Genomic DNA, 21,152 nt, shown 5'->3' on the forward strand with positions numbered 1-21,152 from the left:
ATTTTCAGTTTTAGTTATTTGTATTACTCTTAACTCGAATTAATTTTTACAGATCTACATCTCAGTAGCCACACACTAGTGACAGCATGTTTCGTCTTACTGAACTTTGGCTCATCCCAATGTTGAATTATTTTTTAGGTGAGTCAGCTAGGCAAGCGGAGCAAGCTCGCAGATAGAGGAGTTGTTAGTCTGCCCTTTTTAGGGTGAGTGTTTTGGGGTTCAATTTTGTTAACCTTGGTATTAGTAAGAGCAGTTCTTGAGAGTACAATATAATATGTAATATATGTGGAATTTTTAGACACTCTAGTATTTTATATATATATATATATAAGGTTGTGTTTCATGTTACTTGCTTTCCACTATGTAGGAAATTGTTTTAATTTAAAATAATAGAGAATTTATATTTATAAGGAGGTTGTTACAGTAACTCTTACATTTCAACTGACTAGTATTATAAAAAGTCACGCATACATACACAAAGACCTGTAAAGCACAACTTTATTTACCTACACTAAGTTGGAAACTTGTGGACCACAATCCTTACAATAATGTTAAATTTTTTATCCTTGAAATCTAGTACTTATTCAATTGTGAAAACTGTGGAGTGGTGTCTTACCTCATGAAACTTCAATTCTTCAATTGTGGGGAAGCAATGTTGCACAATTTTACACCAATCGAAATAATCTGGAAAATTTATTATAGTCACACTTAGTTGAGCACAGAAAGGTTGTTGGTTTTGTAGGTATATTGTCAAATTGGGGGAATTTATTTATATTGTGTTTCATTGAGATCAATCAACCAAGATAAGAGCAAATGTTATATATTTGTTTTCAATCTTTTAAATTCTAAATAAAATTTTCTATTGGTGTGAAGATGAAAAAAAAAAAAATTGAGTAACAATCAACATCATTCAATGTAGATGGACATATGACCATCGGTTTTTTCGTCCAACATTGAATGCTTGAATGTTTGGATAAAACGCTGGGAAAAAAATCAATAGATAGATGGACGATCCTTGATTTTTTGTGGGGGCCTCCACATATTAGTAATGACATAGGGGCTATACATTGCACATAGTCATTGTATTTTTTAAAAAAATTTGGGGCTTGATTGGAAATTTTAAATCTACAAACATATGCAGAAGGTGATTTTGGAATTTAAGTTTTTGTCACATGAGGACTACCTATTTTTTCCCTTATCCTTTTAGGAGTAGTTAAATATATGTACAGGTGTGTGTGTATATATATACTACCTATTTTTTCCCTTATCCTTTTAGGAGTAGTTAAATATATGTACAGGTGTGTGTGTGTGTGTGTGTATATATATATATATATATATATATATATATATATATATATGCGTGTGCTATGGTGCATATGAAATGCTAGCATGTGCGTTTAATTATATATTAAAATGTTATTAATGCTATTTTGGTTGTTATGATAAAAAGTCAAAAATAGATATTCACATAATTTCCTAAGACTTTGCTTGTATTTTGCATGATTCCTACATTCCTTGCATGCATATGCCCATGTAGTCCTATGTAACTAGAATTTAAAATATAGATAGGAGATGGGAACTAATATAGAATTTTTTTAAAAAAAAAAAAGATAAGTTTTTTAAGGAAAGGTTTGTGTTTTTTTGACAAATCTCAAGGAAATTTTATGGTACTTTTAAAATCTTAGAAGTAGTTAATGAAATTTTTTAAACCATAGGGGAGGTCTCAGTATTTTTATCAAATCTTAATGGAAGTAAGTCTCTTTTGCCTATTGGAAAAAGAATGTTAAGTAATTTGACAACAAAATCCCAAAGTGGGACAATGACATCCTTTCAGGATTCTAGATGTAAGAATAGCCCCCACAATAGTAGGACTATTCAATATTAAAATACTGGTAAATTAAATAAACATGTAAAAATCATAAGTCTTGATTGATTACATTTAAAAGGGTAATTATAAGATAATCAGGTACCATTCGGTAGGGCTTATATTTAGAGGGAACTAATACTTTGTTTTGGTATAACTGTACTTGTGACACATATTTTGGTTCTGCAGACAAAGGCTATTAGTTATAGATTCACTGTTAACTAAAAGATCAATAAGTTGATAGTAATTAGGTGACCTAATCACATCTTAAAAATAATAAATTAGTGAAAACAACTTAAAAAATTAAAAACCCCTAATCTCAAGCACACTCTCTCAGTCACTATTTGAGTGGAGGCTGTTCGCGCCAACCCCAATTCAAGACGTCTTAACTCTGGAAAAGTACCAATAAATGTCTTAAACTGAGTTGTAATCAAATGAAATAATTAAGCTCTGACTCGAACCCAAAAACTGAGCTATACTTGAATTGAAGTCCCTCAACTCTAAAAAAAACTTCACTTCACCATACGCCCTATTTACATATTCCTCGTAACCGCTTGTTATATCACTATCTTTTTGTCCCATTTTAAATTCTCTTTTAAACTCGAATCCTTTGGCTCTAGAGATATTAACATTTATATAAGCTCACCTAGAATAGAATTCACCATGTGATAGTACAAAGGGTATGGGTCCTTGGACAACTCTCCTATAAAATACGTCGCTGAATTATCTCCAACTTAAAAACAAAACCCAGATTAATTGCGTGCAAGTGAGAAAATTCTAAATATACTTATAAACATGAATGTGTTTCTTCAGAGTGTTAAAAATAAGGGCATATGATAAGATCAAAATATGACTCATTTAACAAGGGATCAATGATAATCAATTGAAATAATTTTGGACTATTCCTAAAAAATAAAAAATAAAAGAGCACATATTAACTTAAGAAAAGATAAAAGGACATGTGACTCTCACATAATGGTAATAACTTTCAACTCAATAGGAGAGAAGCATTAAAGCATATGGCCATTCAAGTAGCATATGGACATTCAAGTGAGGGGTCACCTATAAAAGAGAAGGCGGGACAACATGAGTAACACTCATCATAAGAACTATAGTCATGATTAAATTCGTGTCAACTCTAACCTAACATAAGGGAAGGTCTTTGGAGGCCAAGCAGAGAATCTCAAGCTCTATTTTTTTTCTTTGATTGCAGGTGATTACCAGGATCTGTAGATGGTGAAAATCAAATTTAATTTTTCATGTCAACAATTAGAAATGTTTTCACAAATAAAACTAATTAGTGAATGTAGTTATTACCAAATTATAATTATAAACACTTAATTATGAATTAAATGATCAATCAAATATATACTTGGATGGAACTCTCCTTAATTTCATAATTTTTTTAGTTCACGAAATTCCTTTGTTCTTCTTCTTTACTAAAGCAATTATGTGAAATAAAATTATAATTATTTTTTGAAATTGTAAAACAGGGAATTTTGAGCCTTGGAGAATGCACAAGGTGCATCTCCACATCTTGCACTTAATTTTATATTTTAAGTTGTCTTTATGATATAAGCACAAAAATCTCGATAATCTCGACGCCCATTATGAACTTATTGATCTGAATTAATATCAATTCCTCATTTAAATGAATCAATATGAATTTTTATTTTCTAACTTAAATGAATCTACATAATCCATCATATATTATCCAAATCAATTCATTAAAACCCATAAAAATATTTATATTTAAAAAGGAAAAAAAAAACACTTCAAATAAATATTTGTGCAAAATTAAGGAGTACAATGCCGTTGGACTTCGACGCTAAGATTGAAGCTTTTGTGGTTATGAATTAAAAACCTGTATCTGTGACTCTTGACTTGGTAGTCAGTGATCATCTTTGACATCTACTCTGACTTGATTGTCATATTAGAAAGTGGACTCCATCTATTTTTTTGCTACGTTTTAGGCAACGAGTACTCAATGGTTGGGTTGGGAATTATTTTAGAACATAGCATAACGTTTCCACTTTTTCCATCGAAATTTTCTTTTGATAAACTTAAAGCATACAGGGAGAATGACAATGAGGGAGAAAGTAGAAAGGATTGTTGGGAGTGAGCGGGAGAGGTAGGGCAAAATGGATAATTTACAAGTCAAATGGTATTAAAGGATTTAACGGTCCATATATTACAGCATCAACAGTTTGCTGATGTCAAATTTAGTTATTAAATAACAGTTGAGGAGTGATACTTGTGAACAAATCCTATGTTGTCATGGACATCAGACCTTATTTGGCTTTATGCAGACATTACAAAATTTAATATAATTTTATATTATATTTCATCCACATAACTGTAAAGTAAAGGCTTACATCCATACTTCCTAAACACCACACTTTTTGACAGTCAAACAATGGAAGGATGACACAAGCTGTCTGTAGAACTCGGGCGAAAGGAGAGGTTCCTATAATATCCCTGAACCTCAGGCAAGGTCGATGTAAATTTTTACAAAAAAAAATCCCAATCTTGTCTCTTCGACAAACTCTACAAATCAAAGGTTCCCTAAATATTAAAATACATACATACACATGTACAAAAAGTTGTGTGAGAGTAAATTATCATAATTCAGAGTTCAGACTAAAGATGTTTCCTATTTCACAGGTTCCGAAATAATCCTCTTCCCTCTCATTTTCCTTTCCGCCGCTTGCCAATACAATCCGAACAAAACCATTTTCCTTTGGGCTGTTCTTTCAGACCAACACAACCATAATGGAACCATTCTATCTTGCACTGTCAGAAGCAAAAGCAGTTTCATCAGATCAAATAAGGAGAACAAAGGAACCTTCCCCCATAACAACTAAGAAGTATAAAAAAAAACAAAAACAAAAACACTAGTGACACATACATCTGGGTTATCACATGCAACCATCTCGCCATAGCTAACTTGATTGCAGAGACAGTATGTGGGTTCATTTGGATCCACAGGTAAATCCAAATCCATACTAGTTGGATTTGCAGCTGCTGTTGCTGACCCTAGGCGTGTTCTGCACAGACAAAATATCAATCACGATCTCCCACCGAAGCAGCATATGAACAAAATTACTAGCTCTTAGATACAGAAAGAACAGTATTCAGAGCAGGCTGGGCCGTCGCCTAATTGAAATAAGAAAAATAAACTCTCAACATTAAATAAAAAAGTATCACAGCTCACGAGTTCTTCATTAGGAAATTTATTTAGGTCAGTAACAGCAGGCTAGCATTCTTCATTCTATCATTTTCAATAGCTCTTCCTAGTTCTTGAGAAGAAAGTTTCACAATTTCACAATTTCAATGCGACAGTACTCGATCATTCCTAGTTCTTGAGAAGGACATTACTTCTGGTTTGTAATAACCCATTTTGGTTAGTACACAATTATTTTTCAAGGGTTGTTCTTAAAATCCAAAATGACAAATTAGATAATGAAGAATAATTTTCCATAGAATGAATTCATTATTTGAGAGTTGCATGGAAAATACTGGAATTCAGAGTAGATCCAAGAACAAAATGAAAGTACGCAAAGGAGGCCCTGTTAAAGATTGGAAAATATGATGTCATTCAACATTTTTATAAAAAAATTAAATTTATCAGAAGAGTTGAGACATTTAGGAAAAATTGAGAAATTGTTGAAATATACAAGATAAATTTGGTTCTAGGTTTCTAACTCATCTCACAGAAAATGAAAAAATTAGAAGTTCCAATAACAACTCTAAGAATTTTTTGCAACACTTAAAAACACTAATCAAAAAGTTGTGAGTGTGTTTCAGCCTTTTGAATGCGTATGCCTTGTTCATGATATTAATTTTCAAATACATAATTTTTAAATGCATAAAAATAGTCAATGTTTTGCTAACCTATGCATCAAAGGCCAACCTTGTTCTACCCTATGGCTCCTTCTGTCTGGAGCCTGTTGCTTTGCATCCACATACATGATAATTATCTAAATATGTATGGGATGCAGTTGCAGTATGAGTCCTTGGATTCTCTTATGTTTAGCTAACCTATGCATTAAAAGCAAACCTTGTTATAGCCTATGGCTCTTTTTGTTTTGAGCCCATTGCTTTGTATCCTTATACACAGTAATTATCTAAATATGTATGGGATGCAGTTGCAGTATGACGCCTTGGACAATTTATTGTTTCCCTATGCTAAGTTTTAATGCCTAAATAGGGTGCGTCTCCATAATGTAATAAGTTCTCTAAACTTTGTCAATATGATCGGCTAAGTAGCCTCCCCACTAAACGCTTGTAGCATCCCTATGTCACTAAATTCAATGAATGCTTGTTTTCTTTCTTGCCATGCATGCTTTGACATGCTTGCTGCATACTGGGTAATTGATAAGTTGTATTATAAGATTTTTCTGCAATATTGGGTTTTAAAAGCACTATAATTACACATTTTGAACCATAAAGTATAGCTGACCTTATAGCTATCTTATAAAACTTTCCTTCTAATTTTAGGGGTATTCTATGATTACACAATACACCAGACGCACTCCTCCATTTTACCCAACCTGTTTTAATTCTAGTACTACATCTTCTTTAATTTCCCTTTTGGCTTGCAAAATAAATCCAAGATATCTAAATCTATTAAATGCTATTAATCTCTAGATTATCAAGTTTAATCATCTTCCCATTGCTACTCCTTTACTAAAACTACATTTCACATACACTGTCTTATTCCAACTTATCCTAATTTCATTAGACTCTAGCGTGGCTCTCCAAAGTTCTAACTTAGATTCCATTCCACTCCTACTATCATCAATCAACACGATATCATCTGTAAACAACATACACCAAGGGATCTCATTTTGAATATTCCTAATAAGTTCATCAATTAGTTAAATAAAAAGATAAGACTCGGAGTAGAACCTTGATGCAAACATATTGTGATTAGAAAATCTCTAGATTCCCCTCCTATAGTTATAACGCCAGTCACTATTCTATCATACATATCCTTAATGCCCTCAGTTTATCTATTGCAAACCCCTTTCTTTTCTAAGACCCACCAAGGAACTTCCCTAGGTACTCTACAATATGTTTTCTCTAGGTCAATAAAACCATATGCAAGTCCCTCTTATATTCAATAAACTTTTCTATTAAACTTAAAAGATAAAAAGCTTCTGTTGTTTATCTGAAATTAGTTTTCCATTGTCCTATGCAGATTTTCATTGTTCCATAAGCAACTCATATTCAATATTGAATATATTTCTTAATATATGTGATCAGAGATATGGTTTTGGGATGAAGGCAAAGTGCTCTAAATCCCTGGGTAGGGTTCCTTTACTTGTTCAATCCTAACTTGTATTTTGAGCTTCACCTTTTAGGTTTTTAATGTTCCTTAAGAAAGCATAAATACTCAAATATTTATCTTAATCCCTGCAAAATCGATTTGAGGGAAAATTTTAAAATTTAAGGGACAATTGATATTACTTACAAATTTATAAAAAATTAAAACTAAAAAAAAAAAAATTTAAAATTAAAAACATGAGATAAAAACTAAAAAGTGGCAACCTATTTTGTCAGTGTTCCCAAAATTAAAACAAATCAAAAATTAATTGAACCCATGTCCATTTTTGCAGTTAGAACTAATAACAATTAATAAATATGATTAAAATGATGAAAATGCAAAAGAAGCCAAATTAGTTAAACATGTTATAATAAAATAAATTAATTATAATTATTTTAACTGTTATTATATTTTAAACTTACCTTTTAGTACTCTAAAAATGAAGGTTTGTAAAATGGTATTTTTTTTTTTCATGATTTTTACTCTTTTTTTTATAAAAAAATTAGAATATTTTTATTAATTTTATTTTACAATCACATGCCAATATCATTTTATTTTATTTTATTTTTCATAAAATCATGTGTACACAATCATTTAATCCACAAAAGTGAATTCTGAATATTTAAGTATAGTGGAACAACTAAGAACCAGAATATCTAGTTTGAAAACTAGAAAATTAGGGCTTATTTGGTATCGTTTCTTGTTTTTTGCTTTATGTTTTTCATTTATATACAATAGGAAAAACAAATTATGAAAACACGTTTGTTTTCGTTGACAGTTATTTATTTTTGTTGTTGGTTTTCTGCTGTTAAAAAAAAAAACTTAAAACCAGATTTTATGGTTTTCAGTTGTGCTAATATTCATAACTAACTTTTATGGATTAAACCATTCATTTTATACATAATTTTGAGTTAAAATTAAAATGAAATGATTGCATGAATTAAAATACAATTAAAATAAATATATCCCTAAAATTTTAAAAATTAAAAATTAAAAATAATAAAATCCACTAAATTTTCTGTTTTACTATATTTCAATTGACATGTACAATAAGATTGCTATTTTTAAGTGAATTTTGAAATACAATAATTAATTAAAATAACTATAATCATTTTTATTTTTCTTACAATGTTCTTTATCAAATGTCTCTAAAGAAAATTTTATTATTATTATTATTATTATTATTATTATTATTTTCTTAATTGTATTCTTTGGTACTTTTATTATTTTAATAATATTCTTTAAATTTTATTTCATTCAAAGAAAAAAATAAGCATTTGCTAAATCAAGTTTTTAATTTATTTTAGCTTTAGAAATATTAACCAAACAAGTTGCTAGTTTTTTATTTCAAGTTTCTATTTCTGGTTTTTAGGTTTCGTTTGTGGTTTTTGTTTTCATAATTTTTTACAGTGATAAACAGCCTCTTAACTTTTGAGTTCTTAACACAATAGCTGGAGATAAAAGACATTGAAAATTGGTAACATAAACAAGCGTGTTATTGTCACCTATTCTACATTGTATTGCAATAAAAATAAGAAATTCGAAAACATTTTTTATCTCACACACGCACGCAAATAAATACACAAACAGACACATAAAACATACATTCATATGTAAACACACACACACACACACATAAGAAGGAAAAGTTTCCAATTCCTGCGGTATAGAGACTGATCTGCCTATTTACTTGATGCTCACAACTTGTGTTCATGAAATGGATCCTTGATTAACTTTTAGTTGACTAGTTTAGACTTGTGTGTCATATACAACCCTTACACTGAGTTAAAATGTTCAACCCATAACTATTTGTACCAAACCTTTGTTCATTGCTGTGTGATTTAGTGGCATTGCTTGCTTGAAGCAGTGGGGATGTATCTTGCCTCTAAAAGAACAATGCACTCATGAAGAGTGGCTCCATGAGCTCGAGTTGCAAGTAATTCAAATTACTGGAATGACCACAGATGGCCAAAGCAACAGACTGTGTTGTTGCCATTAACGATGAGTAAACTCAAGAATCAGATTGCATCCTCGCCATTGAGGACTTTCAGGCAACAATTGAAGTCCCCCATTTATGGAGATTTGTGATTTACACAGTAAGTTGAACCTTCTTGTCCACACTAATGTTAATGCCACCCCTGTCAAAATGGAGTACTAGAGAGTGAACATGGGCATCCTAAATGCCAAGGAGTTGGGAAACTTCACCCTTGATATGGATCAACACATTTGTGCAATCAAGGATGATCCAGAAGAGACTGAGACGTGGAAGCTATGATCTTTTGGATGCCAAACTATGGTGGTGGATGGAGTATGATAAAATTCAAAACCACTGACACATGGGAAGATTTGAAAAGAAAAGTCAAGGATCAATTTTTTTTTTTAAGAGACTCATAGATCATCCTTCCCAAAGAATGCTGACTTAGTGATTCTTGGCCTTGATGTTCAACAACCATGTCATATTGAAAAAAGATAAGTTGTTCCATTACCTTAAAGGCCTAAAGCCTTTGGAAAGGGCTGAGCTCCATAAAGAAAGCATTCAGGACAGCCCAAATAGTTGCATAGTGCTTGACTGACAATGTTAGGGAAGCTTCTTCCACTTTAGTGAAGAATACTTCATGAGATAGTGGAATGTCTGTTAACCTTATAGGTTACGTCCGGTTTTGATTGTGACAAATACTCATTGTGACTAATGAGTGTTTGAGACCTTGTGCAGGAACTTAAATTGACAGATCATAATGCACATGGAGAGAGTGAAGCTTGAAGATCAAATTTCTATTGAAGACCAAATTACTTTGTGTTGTAATATATACAATTCAGGCATGTAATTGATCTGTAATAGTAATTAGGATTTTTACTTGTAACAATCACACAGATCACATGCATGGTCAAATATGTAAGCTCATAATGAAAATGACCTTAGAATGACCTTTGGTTGACCGACACCGGATTTTTTCGGTGTCTTCAAAAAGGCCTGAAATGACCCTAAGATACTCACTCATGCATACATATGATTGATCATTTGATTTGGGTGATTGTATGCTTGAAAAATGACAGAAATGTACAAATTTTGTACTTTCGGTCGACCGACCTACATAGGTCATTTTCTCCTGGTCGACCGAAACCGGTCCGGGTCAACAAGTTGACTACTGTCCGGTCGACCGAGCCACTACAGCTTATTTGACCCCGATCGACCAAACCACCTAGGAGTCAACATTTTGACCTCTTGGTCAACCGAGAGATTTTTATACTACACCAACTTGGTCGACCGAATCCCCACGTGTGGGATCCAATGGTCTAGTTGACCGACCAGTCTAGTTCATTCTAGTCCTGGTCGACTGAACCTCGGGGAATCGAAAAATCGCCTCTTTCCGGTCAACCGAGACCTTAGTTCATTTTTACCCTGGTCGACCGAATCTCGATAATTTGGAAAAATCGCCTCGGACATACTGATCGGGTCGACCGACTCTGAAGTTCATTTTTGGCCTAGTCGACCGAACCATATGAACTTGGGTCGACCGAAAATGTTTCTGGTCGACCGGTGCTCTCAGGTTATTTTGAAAAGTTTCCATATTTAACTATATTAATTACTAAAAACGATATTATTATTTTCTAATAATTCCAATCGTGTCCCCAGCGAGCGTCATTTATGGTATACCTATATATACCTGCTATTTAGAGAAATTAGATACGGATTGAAAATATACGATTAAGAATATTTCTCCAGAGCTTTTACCTTGCGACTTCGAATATCCATCCACTCATACTTACCCGCCACTATTGTCTAAACACACTGTAAGTCGATTGAGTGTTTTTCTTGGAAAGGTTTGCTCTCCTTGGTTTGTTTGATTAACACGATTTTCTTGAGAGCCAAACCAAAAAGGATTCTTAGTGAACTTTGCTAATAAGTTCATCCTAAGAAGACTTTATTTGATCTTCTGAGAATTGCACTTTCATTGCAACATCTTAAGAAGATAGTATTTGTTTTTGGTTGCACAATATTTTCAAAATACTTTCAAATATCTAGTGTGCTTTATTTTGATAAATCTTTGAATAGATATTTAATCTTTGTGACAAACATTCATTGAGTTATATCTTTTATTGGATACAAAGATTAAAACCTTTTGCAAACCAAACTTATACAGAACTTCATATACTTATATTGAGAGAACTTGTTGTTTGAAATATATGAAGTGTGATTGACATCTTTGTGTGAACACAATTGCTTGAATATCTTAAGATACAAAGATTGTTTGTTGATACTCTCACGCACTCATTACACTGATAGTAAACATACTTGAGAGTTAAATAAGATCACATTGAGCTTACATATTGAATCATAGTGTGGTGTATATTGATTGAGCTTATTTGGGTACATATACGCTTTACATGAAAGCATTCTGATTGTAACATTTGATTGTAATTTTGAGCGTTCCAAGCGTGGCCTGAGGGGGCGGTAATCCAGCCCGGTAAGGATTGTGTAGGTTGAGGTCAGCCCTGTGATAATTGACCTAGTTGTAAAGATTGAGGTCAGCCCTGTGCTAATTTAACCTGTTTGTATAGGTACCGCTCCACCCGTTTAAGTGAGCAAATTATAGTGGTAATCCTTGTGCTTGTTAGCCAAGGCGGGGACGTAGGCAATTGGCCGAACCTCGATAACATTTCTGTGTGTCACCCTTACTTTACTGCTTTCTGGTGCATGTATGTTTGATTAAATTGCTTTATCTACTTTCTGGTATACATTTACATTACTTGCACTAGATTGACCATAGGGTTGTGAATATACTAGTATTAGGTGATTGACCTAGAGCTTAAAATTTAAAAATACCAATTCACCCCCCCCCCCCCTCCTGGGATCATGGTAAAGCTAACAATGTCACTTGAGGGAAAATTCTAGTGTCAAAGTGCTGACAAGGAGCCATCATTTCCTATGAAATGTCTCTTAAGTGGTATGGGTAAGATTGCTTGTTTCAAGACCCTTATTGAGTGAAAGTTATTGAATTGCCCTCACAAGCCATCAGGCAATGCCTTGCAACCCAAGGGCAAAAGGGCAGCAATTAGAAACCCATAAAGATGGATGCAACAAATGATGTGGGAAGAAAGAAGACGATTTGAGATTTATTTTTATTTACTTATTAATTTTATATTTTTACAAATTTTAGGACTTATTTGCAATCTTATTTCTTTAAGGATTTAGTGTTATATCTCTTTGTTTATTTCCGACTTGGATTTAGGATTTAAGCATATATATAGGCTTTAGTATATGCATTTTGGAGTTGCCTGCCTTTAGAAGTTGAGAACCCTAATTGAGTTTTTGCCTCTCACTTAATTGTTAATCCTACTTTTTCCTTTTAATTTTTTCTCGCATATTTTGTTTCCCTTATATTCTCTTTTTATTCTCTGTTATTTTGTTGCTATTTTCTTTCGTCCACTGGTCCTGCATCAATTGGTATTAAGCACCTCATTTTGATCCTCACGCTGCCATTGTCCACAGCCATCTTCAACCACAGTTATCCACAACCCTAACCCTGCCGTCATAATAATACTAGCCACAACCACACACTAGAATTTATCTTCTACACAACCACAATAGCCAAGCCATAATCCTCCTTTTCTAACTCACTGCCACAGAAAACAATCCATCCAAGTGTTTCCACCAAAATCTTATCCCACATTTATAATATCTAAAAACAAAAAAACAAAAAAACAAAGAAAGAAAACAAAGTCACTGCTTAAAGAACTGAGGAGAGAAAACTGATGAAGTAATGAGAAAAAAAGGTGTAGCAGTTAGCCGCTGCCAGAACAGACTAAGCAAGAGAAAGCAAAAGAAACCTGTAGTGACCCGAAGAATAATAGCATTTTAATAATAAAGAGGGAGAGAAAATAGATACAGAAACAGAAGAAGGCCGTGGACTTCGTCGATGACATCGCATTTTGGAGAATAAAATAATTTTAAGAAAATTGCCAAGTTTCGTCAACAAAGGTTTAAGAATTTCGTCGACGAACACAGGGTTTCATCGACGAGAAAGTACCGAGAGGGGTTTCGAGACAACCTAAATTTCGTCGACGAATACAGGGCTTCGTCGACGAATTTAATGAAGGACTTGTCAACGAGGTAACGAGTCACATCGATGAATCTGGCAGTATAAATAGAGGGAAACCGGGATATTTCTCATTTTTCACCGCGCCTCTCTCTCTCCTCTCTCTCTCTACGCCACTCTCTCCCTTCTCTCTTCCATTCCGGCCCCACCAATCGCCGGATCGACGATTCGAGGTTACCACGACGCTCCTGGCGGAGTTCTCCACAAGTTTTCTGGAGCGGATCGTCAAAGAAACGAAGTTGGATTTCATCCCAAATTCAAGGTAAGGTCTTTTATCCAGTTTTTGACTTCCTGGCAGTTATAGGAAATGATGTAGGCGATAAAATATTGATATTTTGTTCTGGAAAATATTGTTTTCAGGGTGTTGTGTAAGAGGCCCTGCAGGGGTTAGGCTTGTATTCCCTAGGGGCTTTCCAGTAGTCAGGTAAGGGAAATATGCTATGCTAGGTATTTCTTAAAATATTATACAGTTTATTTAATTATGAAAAATTATGTATTTAGTATGGTGTGACTTGTGAATATGAATATGGTACGGGAATATGTTTTTACGAATTTAGTTTCATGATTTTATGAATTTCAGTATTATGATTATGTGAATTTTAGTACCATGATTTTATAGATTTTAGTACCATGATTATACAGATTTCAGCACCATGATTACACGAATATCAGTATTATGATTATGCAGTTTCAGTGTTATGATTATTCAGTTCTCAGTATTACGACATATGAATTACAGTACAGTTATGCAGCATCATGGTTATTACGATTACTTCAGAATCATGGTAAATCAGATAGATATGTATAGAAATATATTATATGATATCAGACCCTGTTGGACTTGCAGCTACAGAGCACGGTACCGTTACTACAGATATTATGTTACTTTATCAGTGCAACCACCTATTCAAATAATACGTGGTAAGGTCGACCACCTAGGCCCTTGAAGAGGTAAGACTCCCCATCTAGATATGGGTTGAGGTGGGCAGGTCGACTGACGAAGTTCAGTGATTTATTCCTGGTTGGCCAGTCAGGGTAAATCCAGCCTACTGACCGCACAACCCTGTCATGAGAGGGGCAAGTCATGACACACAGATAGCTACAGGGAACAGTTTCAGTTACTATTCTATATGTACAGATTTACAGAAACAGGGACCCTACTTATGTATACTAGAAGTACTTTGATTTATAACCTATAAAACTGCTATGTTAAACAACATGGAAAGGGGTGGTGTATTTTATTATTTGTACTGTACTTTTGTATTCAGTTATTCATGTTGATATGGAAACAGATTTCATGATATATAGTAGCTCATTTGCCACACACTAGTAATAGCATATTTCTTCTTACTGAGCGTTGGCTCATCCCAGTGTTGAAACATTTTTCAGGTGATCCAGGTAGGGGAGTAGATCAGGCTCGCAAATAGAGGGGTGTCTGTAGTGCCCTGTCAGCTAAGTGAGTACAGTGGCGGATTTTTGTATTGCCCTAGCTAGCTAAGGGTATTTTGGGAAAAACAGTAATATGTGTATATTTTGAGGGAAAACATGTAGTACTCTGGTATTGTGCGGTACTATATATATATGTTCAAATGATATTGTCTATATGATTTATGCTTCTCGCTGTTTAGGGTTATGATTGGGTTATCCCAGTATGGTATTAGAGCATGTAGATTATCATAGTATTAAAAAAAAAAAAAAATCAATTAATTAAGCAAGTCGTTACAAAACCAGCCAAGTAAACAAGAAAAAAAGAAATCAGGGCCGCAAATAACAGGAAGAAGCAAGAAAGAGCATAAAGGGGAAAAAAGATGCTGCTTCTGCTTTGGATTGTCACCACTACACTCCTCCAGTCCTATAATTGGAGAAGGAAGCCACTGCAGATCTTTCATCTTTAGATATCTTCCAAATTCTTCAGTTGGAATCAGCTGTATCAGCCTCTTCCCCTTCTGTTGCAGGCTGCTGCTACAATATTCACCATCAGGTTGCAACACCTGCTCCTCACTACCACCAGTGCAGTCCTTCCCAACCCCTTGCCCCTTTTTCCATCATGAACTGAACTGAAGTTACCAGAAAACCCCAACCTCTCCTCTTAAACCCAACCTACTTCAGAAAATCCGGTCCACTTCACTCTTCGGGGGGGCATTGGGTAAGCTTAAGTGTTAAGTGCTGAAAATTGGATTCAAATCTGATTTTGTGAACCAGTTCTGCATTGAACTTGATCCACTCACTCAATTTAAAATCTGAACTATTTTAACTGTATGGTATGTAATATCTAAATGTGTTGTTTTTCAATTTTAACCTTCTCAATGCTTAAGAGTTTAAATATTTGATAAAATTATTGAGCAATTACGTAAGCTAAAGTTTTTGCTTTAACATTAATAACATTTTATTTTCATATATTTAATTATAATTATAAATTAAAAATTACAATTTATTATTGTATAAAAATAAAATTTATTATTTTAATATTAATCACTTGGGCTTTTCAGTTTTTTGTCATTTTCATGTGTTATAGGGGATACAATTAGAAAAGAGACCTCTGAATTTGAATTAGGCATGTTTTCCATATTTGGTTCTATAAGAGGAGTTTTAAGAAAATTCAGAGCTAGCACCAAATGCCCTAATGTCTAACTAGTTCAAATAATTTAGTGAACCTTTTTAAAGTAACCTTCATTCAGAGGCCATTCAAATCAAACAAATGCCCCCTTTGCCCCAACCAATTACATTGGTCCAACCTCAGATCCATGCCCAGCTTCTTATAACCCAAACCCAAACTCCCTCTTTGTATAGCATAGTTCTCTTTCATAAACCCACACCCAATGACTAGGCTCAAATTTGACTGTACTGAAGCAAGATCAACCCTGTTCTGCTATACTAATAGCATTTGATCCAGTTAAGTTTCAGCCAAAAAAAAAAGGCAAAAAAAGAGAGTTCAATTTTCATCTGTTGCTAGATTTCTCATATGTACATATTTAGGTTTGTGAAATCACACTTTCTTTTCGGAAGCATTGGTTTGTGCTACTTTCTCCACAAACTCATCATTTAGTTTGAAATTAATTATTGGATCATAGAGGTACATCAACCAGATTGCCTCCAATTTCGCACAAACTCATCTACAAGCTTTGGAAAGATTTGGAGTACCTGCTTGTGCATAGGAATCTCACATTCTCACCTGTAATTTTGGAACTCAAATTTTTCTTCAAAAAAGGGTATGTCCTTGCTTGATAATTTGACTCATCATATCTCCTCTCCAACTTGGTAAATATTGCAGAGGGTCTATCAGATTTTTCTTTCCAAAATTTTTGCACTCTTACTTTGATCTTTTAATTAGTTACCATTCTGTATGACACTTAACATTCAGTTGGCCATTGACATTATATAATTAGCATGCCTCCAAGACAATACTCACTTTAATCTTACAAGTGAGGATATTGCGTGAACAAAAGCTGATAGTTTTCATACATCTACAGTGTGCAGCTACAAATCGTTATTAATGATCAGAGTGCAATAAATGCCATCTCTAAACATAACCTCCCTAGGTTGAAATTACAACCTAAACCTCATTCAGATCCCTATTAAGATTCCTTGGGCAGGAAATACAGCATTATCAGTCACAAAAAAGCGTTCTGTTTCAGGGATTGTTATTGTCAAATCCTCAGAGGGCCGGGAGGGGAGCAGTATTGTAATTTTTATTTGTTTTAGGAGGATTTCTTATTCTTTGCCCCTTGTAAATTCTTCTCTTTCCTGTTAATGTAATTCTATCAAAAAGGAAAAAAATTGTTCAGATCCTCTCCATTGAGTATATATTCACGTCACATTTTATGGGGTGTCTAACCCATGACAAGTACATTGGTGTAGCTTGGTCAACAACAAGGTCTTAAATTTCGATTTCGACTCGATTTTCAAAATGGAAATTTCGATTTCGATGTCAATTTCGATTTCAAATTGAAAAAATAATGGGAATAAGTAATAAAGCATGGAATTATTTTATAAAGCTTTAGAAATGATTAATAGACATAACAATGTAAGTTTTAGGACTAATTTATTACAAGTAAATACATCTATGCTGTGTATGAGGTGGAGAAGTAATATAATATGTGCATCAAACATATTTGTAAGATAATGTCCATTAAACATATTTAATGAATTAGTTAATACAAATGAAATTCATAAATCTAAATATTATTTATTATACAAATAATGATAATTTAGACATGAATGGTTAAATAAATGCAGCTTTAAATTTACTTTTTCAAAAATTTCAAAAGCACTTGTAATAATTTTTGTTTCGATAAAAATAAATAAAATAAATTAAGAGAAAATTTTCATTGCACTTCTAAATCTCTCATTTGCATTCTGGGGAAATTTAATTGCATAGTTCAAATTTCGACAAGTTACGCTAAAATTTTGAGATTTAGATAAATTTTGGATGATTCATTGAAATTTCGACAGAAATTATGCAAAACGAAAATCGAATGCCATTTCGATTTCGAAAAACGGGAATTGGAAATTTCAACAAAAATTTCGACAATTTCGTGGAAATTTAAGACCATGGTCAACCATGGCCTTATGATTTGCACAAATTGTATCATGGAGATGAAGATGACTACGTTTTTAAAAATAATGGCACAACACTCGCACCAAGACCTACACAAAAGATGACAGTTCAAAGGGAAGGTGTTCAAACACAAGGTCTTTTTTGGAGTCCCAAATGAAAATGTTTTGAGTGTATAAATGGAGCTGCCACCACAAGACGATTATTTGGTTTCAAACCTTTGTAATACTTTCACATGTAAGCGGGTTCTACTAAACATGCTCGTCTCCAGTGTCCATAATTCTTCTAATGGAGTTCCCCTGGATAGTCCTCAAGATGATTTTTGTGTGTTGAAAGGGTAATCATGGAGGATTGTTGAGAATGACTTTCATATGGTCCCAATAGTGTTGTTGGTGATTTGCATGACCACCATAAGAAGTTGAATTTTAGTACACGGGACTACATCTTAGCGTGCAAAATGTAAAGCATAATCTCATCCCTAGAAATGTTTGTAGCACTCACAAGTTCGGATGTAATGCTTATATGCTTAGCTTGCATATGAATTTGAATATTCGTCCTATTCTCTATGCTGAGGATTTACACACTTCTGTGGGTATTTTTGAGTTGGCTCCTTTGGTAGGAAATATTCCTACAGGTGGATTTTATGCATCTTATGCTAGTATTCCTACTCACCCGCAGCCTTCCACTCTCATCATAGTATGAATCAACTTGTCAAATTAACAATATTGCTTGCTTGTGTTGCCTAGCTTTCTTCATCCTTCAACATGTCAAAACTCATGGTCAAGCATTCAGCAACCAGGAGAGAAGGATGGGTAAAGAAACAAAAATATTTGCTATTTACTATTTTCATTTATTTAGGAATTTTAGGGCTAGTTTACAATTTTAAATCTTTTAGGATTTAGTGTTCTCTCTCTATTTCTGTCTTTAGATTTAGGCTTATGTGTGCACTTTTTTGGGGGGAGCTTTCATTATTAAAATTGAGAACATTAATTGAGTTTTCTGCCTTTCCCTTCAACTTTTCCTTCATTTTAGTATTTTATTTATCTCTTGTTTAATTTCCCTAATTTTATCTTTATTTTCAGTTATTTTCTTGCCATTTTCTGTCTTTCCAATTGGTCTTGAATCAATGTGGTTACTCAATGCTCTGGAAAGGCAAACAAAAGAATCAAGGAGGGCCCTACTCAGTACAAAGCACTGCAGGGCTAAAGGTCCTGCACCTTTGCTACCTTGAGGTGAAGCACCCTTTTGAGGCTGGTGCCTATTTACCAAGGGGCATGCCTTTTGTGAACTCCAAGCACTTAAAAGGCATGCCTCTATTAAATTATCTTATATCTAGCTAGTTTACCTTGCTTTAGAGATTCCTATGTCCAAATATTGTACTTCAGTGTGCTACCCATTGATTTTGAGATAGAATAGGATATTTTATTGTATAAAATAACACTAATTCAAGTCTACTACATGTAAGTGAGAGGAAATTTGTCTGTATGGTGAAAGTAGTCTCCCACACTCATTGAAGAAGGAAGAGGCTGCACAATGTCTCTCTCTCTCACATGTATTTTTCCTCTCTCTCTCTCTCTCTCTCTCTCTCCTTCCCAGGAGTCTCCTCTGGTTGGTTCAACAAGTGTGCAACTATCAACTCCTCATTTATGTCCAATAAACCCGATTAAGGGTAATTCCAAAAAACAATATAATCTATGCAATTGTGAAATCCAATGGTTAATAAAGTATGGCAAAATAATTTGGGAATTGTAGGAAGCAAGAACAAGATAAAACAACTTAGTAGAAAACCTAACTGAGGCTCGCCTCTAAAGCACCCGGGGCTTCAGAAAAGGGCGCTCATAGGAAAAGAGGCGCATGCCTCAGCGAGGTTGCCTCATTTGAGGTAGCAAGATGTAGGATCCTGAGCGTCCTTGCACCGTGCACCTAGGTGTGGCTTTAGCCATTATGATAATAATGAATCAAGTCAATGCATTCAACCCACAACACTATGCCTGAACAAAAATTAAATCAGCCAACTGCCTACATTTTTCCCAGTTGCTGATTGGAAACCTATATTCTTTAAATTATCATGCTTCAAACTCAGGTTCCACAAAGCCTCCCAAGCAAATAAAGCTACTTTTAGGAGGTTTTCACTTCCACATGCTCTTCCAACAAGTGAGCAAAGAATGGTAGAAGGATCTCACCAAGAACAAATTAATCCTCTTAAGCTTCATGACCACCCTACCCTCAAACTGTATGCTCACCCCCAAAAGCCACTGCAAAAGCCCCTACACATCTTCAATCTCTCAATATTGAAATTACCTTCTGAACAGTGCACTCCAAATTGCCTCACCATACTGAATTTCCGAACACTGCAACTGAAGCATCTGGACCTTGAGCTAATCTAAATAAATGTAGAATCTGCCATTCAATCTAACACATCTACACTAAATGTTATGCCAAAAGTAGATCCTCTGTCCATTTATCGACTTTAAATGCCACTGTACTAGTCATAAGTATAGAGTGAAATATTGCTACTTCCTATCACAATGATGTAATATCTCATTCCTTCTGTCTCAGAAGTGAGTCTCTAGTAAACCTACTAAAGATTCTTTTCTCTTTTTTTTTTGATAAAAAAAGATCTAGAATCAGAGTGAGGATACAAATCCTCAAAAAGAAAATGGAAAAACAAAAGCAAAAAAGAAAAAGGGAAAAAGAAAAATAGCAAATAAAAAATTTAAAATCAGCCAAGAGAACCCCTCTTTATTCTTTAATCCCTTCCCATCACAGTTCACTAAACACTTCAAATTAGCTAATTCCCCCTGACCTTCTTCACCTTAGATTTACCACCATCAAGCTTAACATCATTTCCTCCATGATTAGACAAAATGAAGACCAAGTTATCCAACAAACTGTGAGTTTGAAGATCTTTCCCAGAAACTTCTTGAACTTGAGTGGACAAATTTCCATCTTTTACTTTCCGTTCTTCTTTAAAATCATCATCCTCAAAAATATGAATCCCATATAAACCTTTTAGAGTAGGAGCCCAGGAGGCAACACATAAGACAAATCCCCAAGGCAATTAGAAGAAGAGTCAGAAGAAAATCTATTGTCACATTCAAAATCATTACTGCCTGCACTACCATCGTCAAAAACATCCTCCCATCTCTTACTATCCTTGCTTGTATTAGCTCTCTCACCAGTTGGCCTTCCACTACACTGAAAACACTTTAGAATCTCTCTCAAGAGTTCTTTTTGCTTTCTCACCAGACAAATCTTGCTCATCTTCAACATCTTCCCCTTTTCAAAACCCATTTGCACTTCCTT

At 34.0% G+C, this 21,152-nt stretch overlaps 1 protein-coding gene across 1 annotated transcript in view; it reads right to left on the minus strand.

The window, feature by feature from the left end:
* Positions 1–4,247: 4,247 nt before the first annotated feature.
* LOC131152251 (PHD finger protein ING1) overlaps positions 4,248–21,152 on the minus strand; it is an 80,860-nt gene continuing 63,955 nt past the window's right edge. The window contains exons 6-7 of the mRNA XM_058104010.1: positions 4,773–4,911; positions 4,248–4,657 (exon numbers count right to left, since the gene is read on the minus strand). Coding sequence (XP_057959993.1) covers positions 4,553–4,657; positions 4,773–4,911 — 244 coding nt within the window. The 3' untranslated portion in view covers positions 4,248–4,552. The remainder of the gene's footprint in view (positions 4,658–4,772; positions 4,912–21,152) is intronic.

This window comes from Malania oleifera, chromosome 3, assembly GCF_029873635.1.
Source record: "Malania oleifera isolate guangnan ecotype guangnan chromosome 3, ASM2987363v1, whole genome shotgun sequence".
NCBI classification, from domain to species: Eukaryota; Viridiplantae; Streptophyta; class Magnoliopsida; order Santalales; family Ximeniaceae; genus Malania; species Malania oleifera.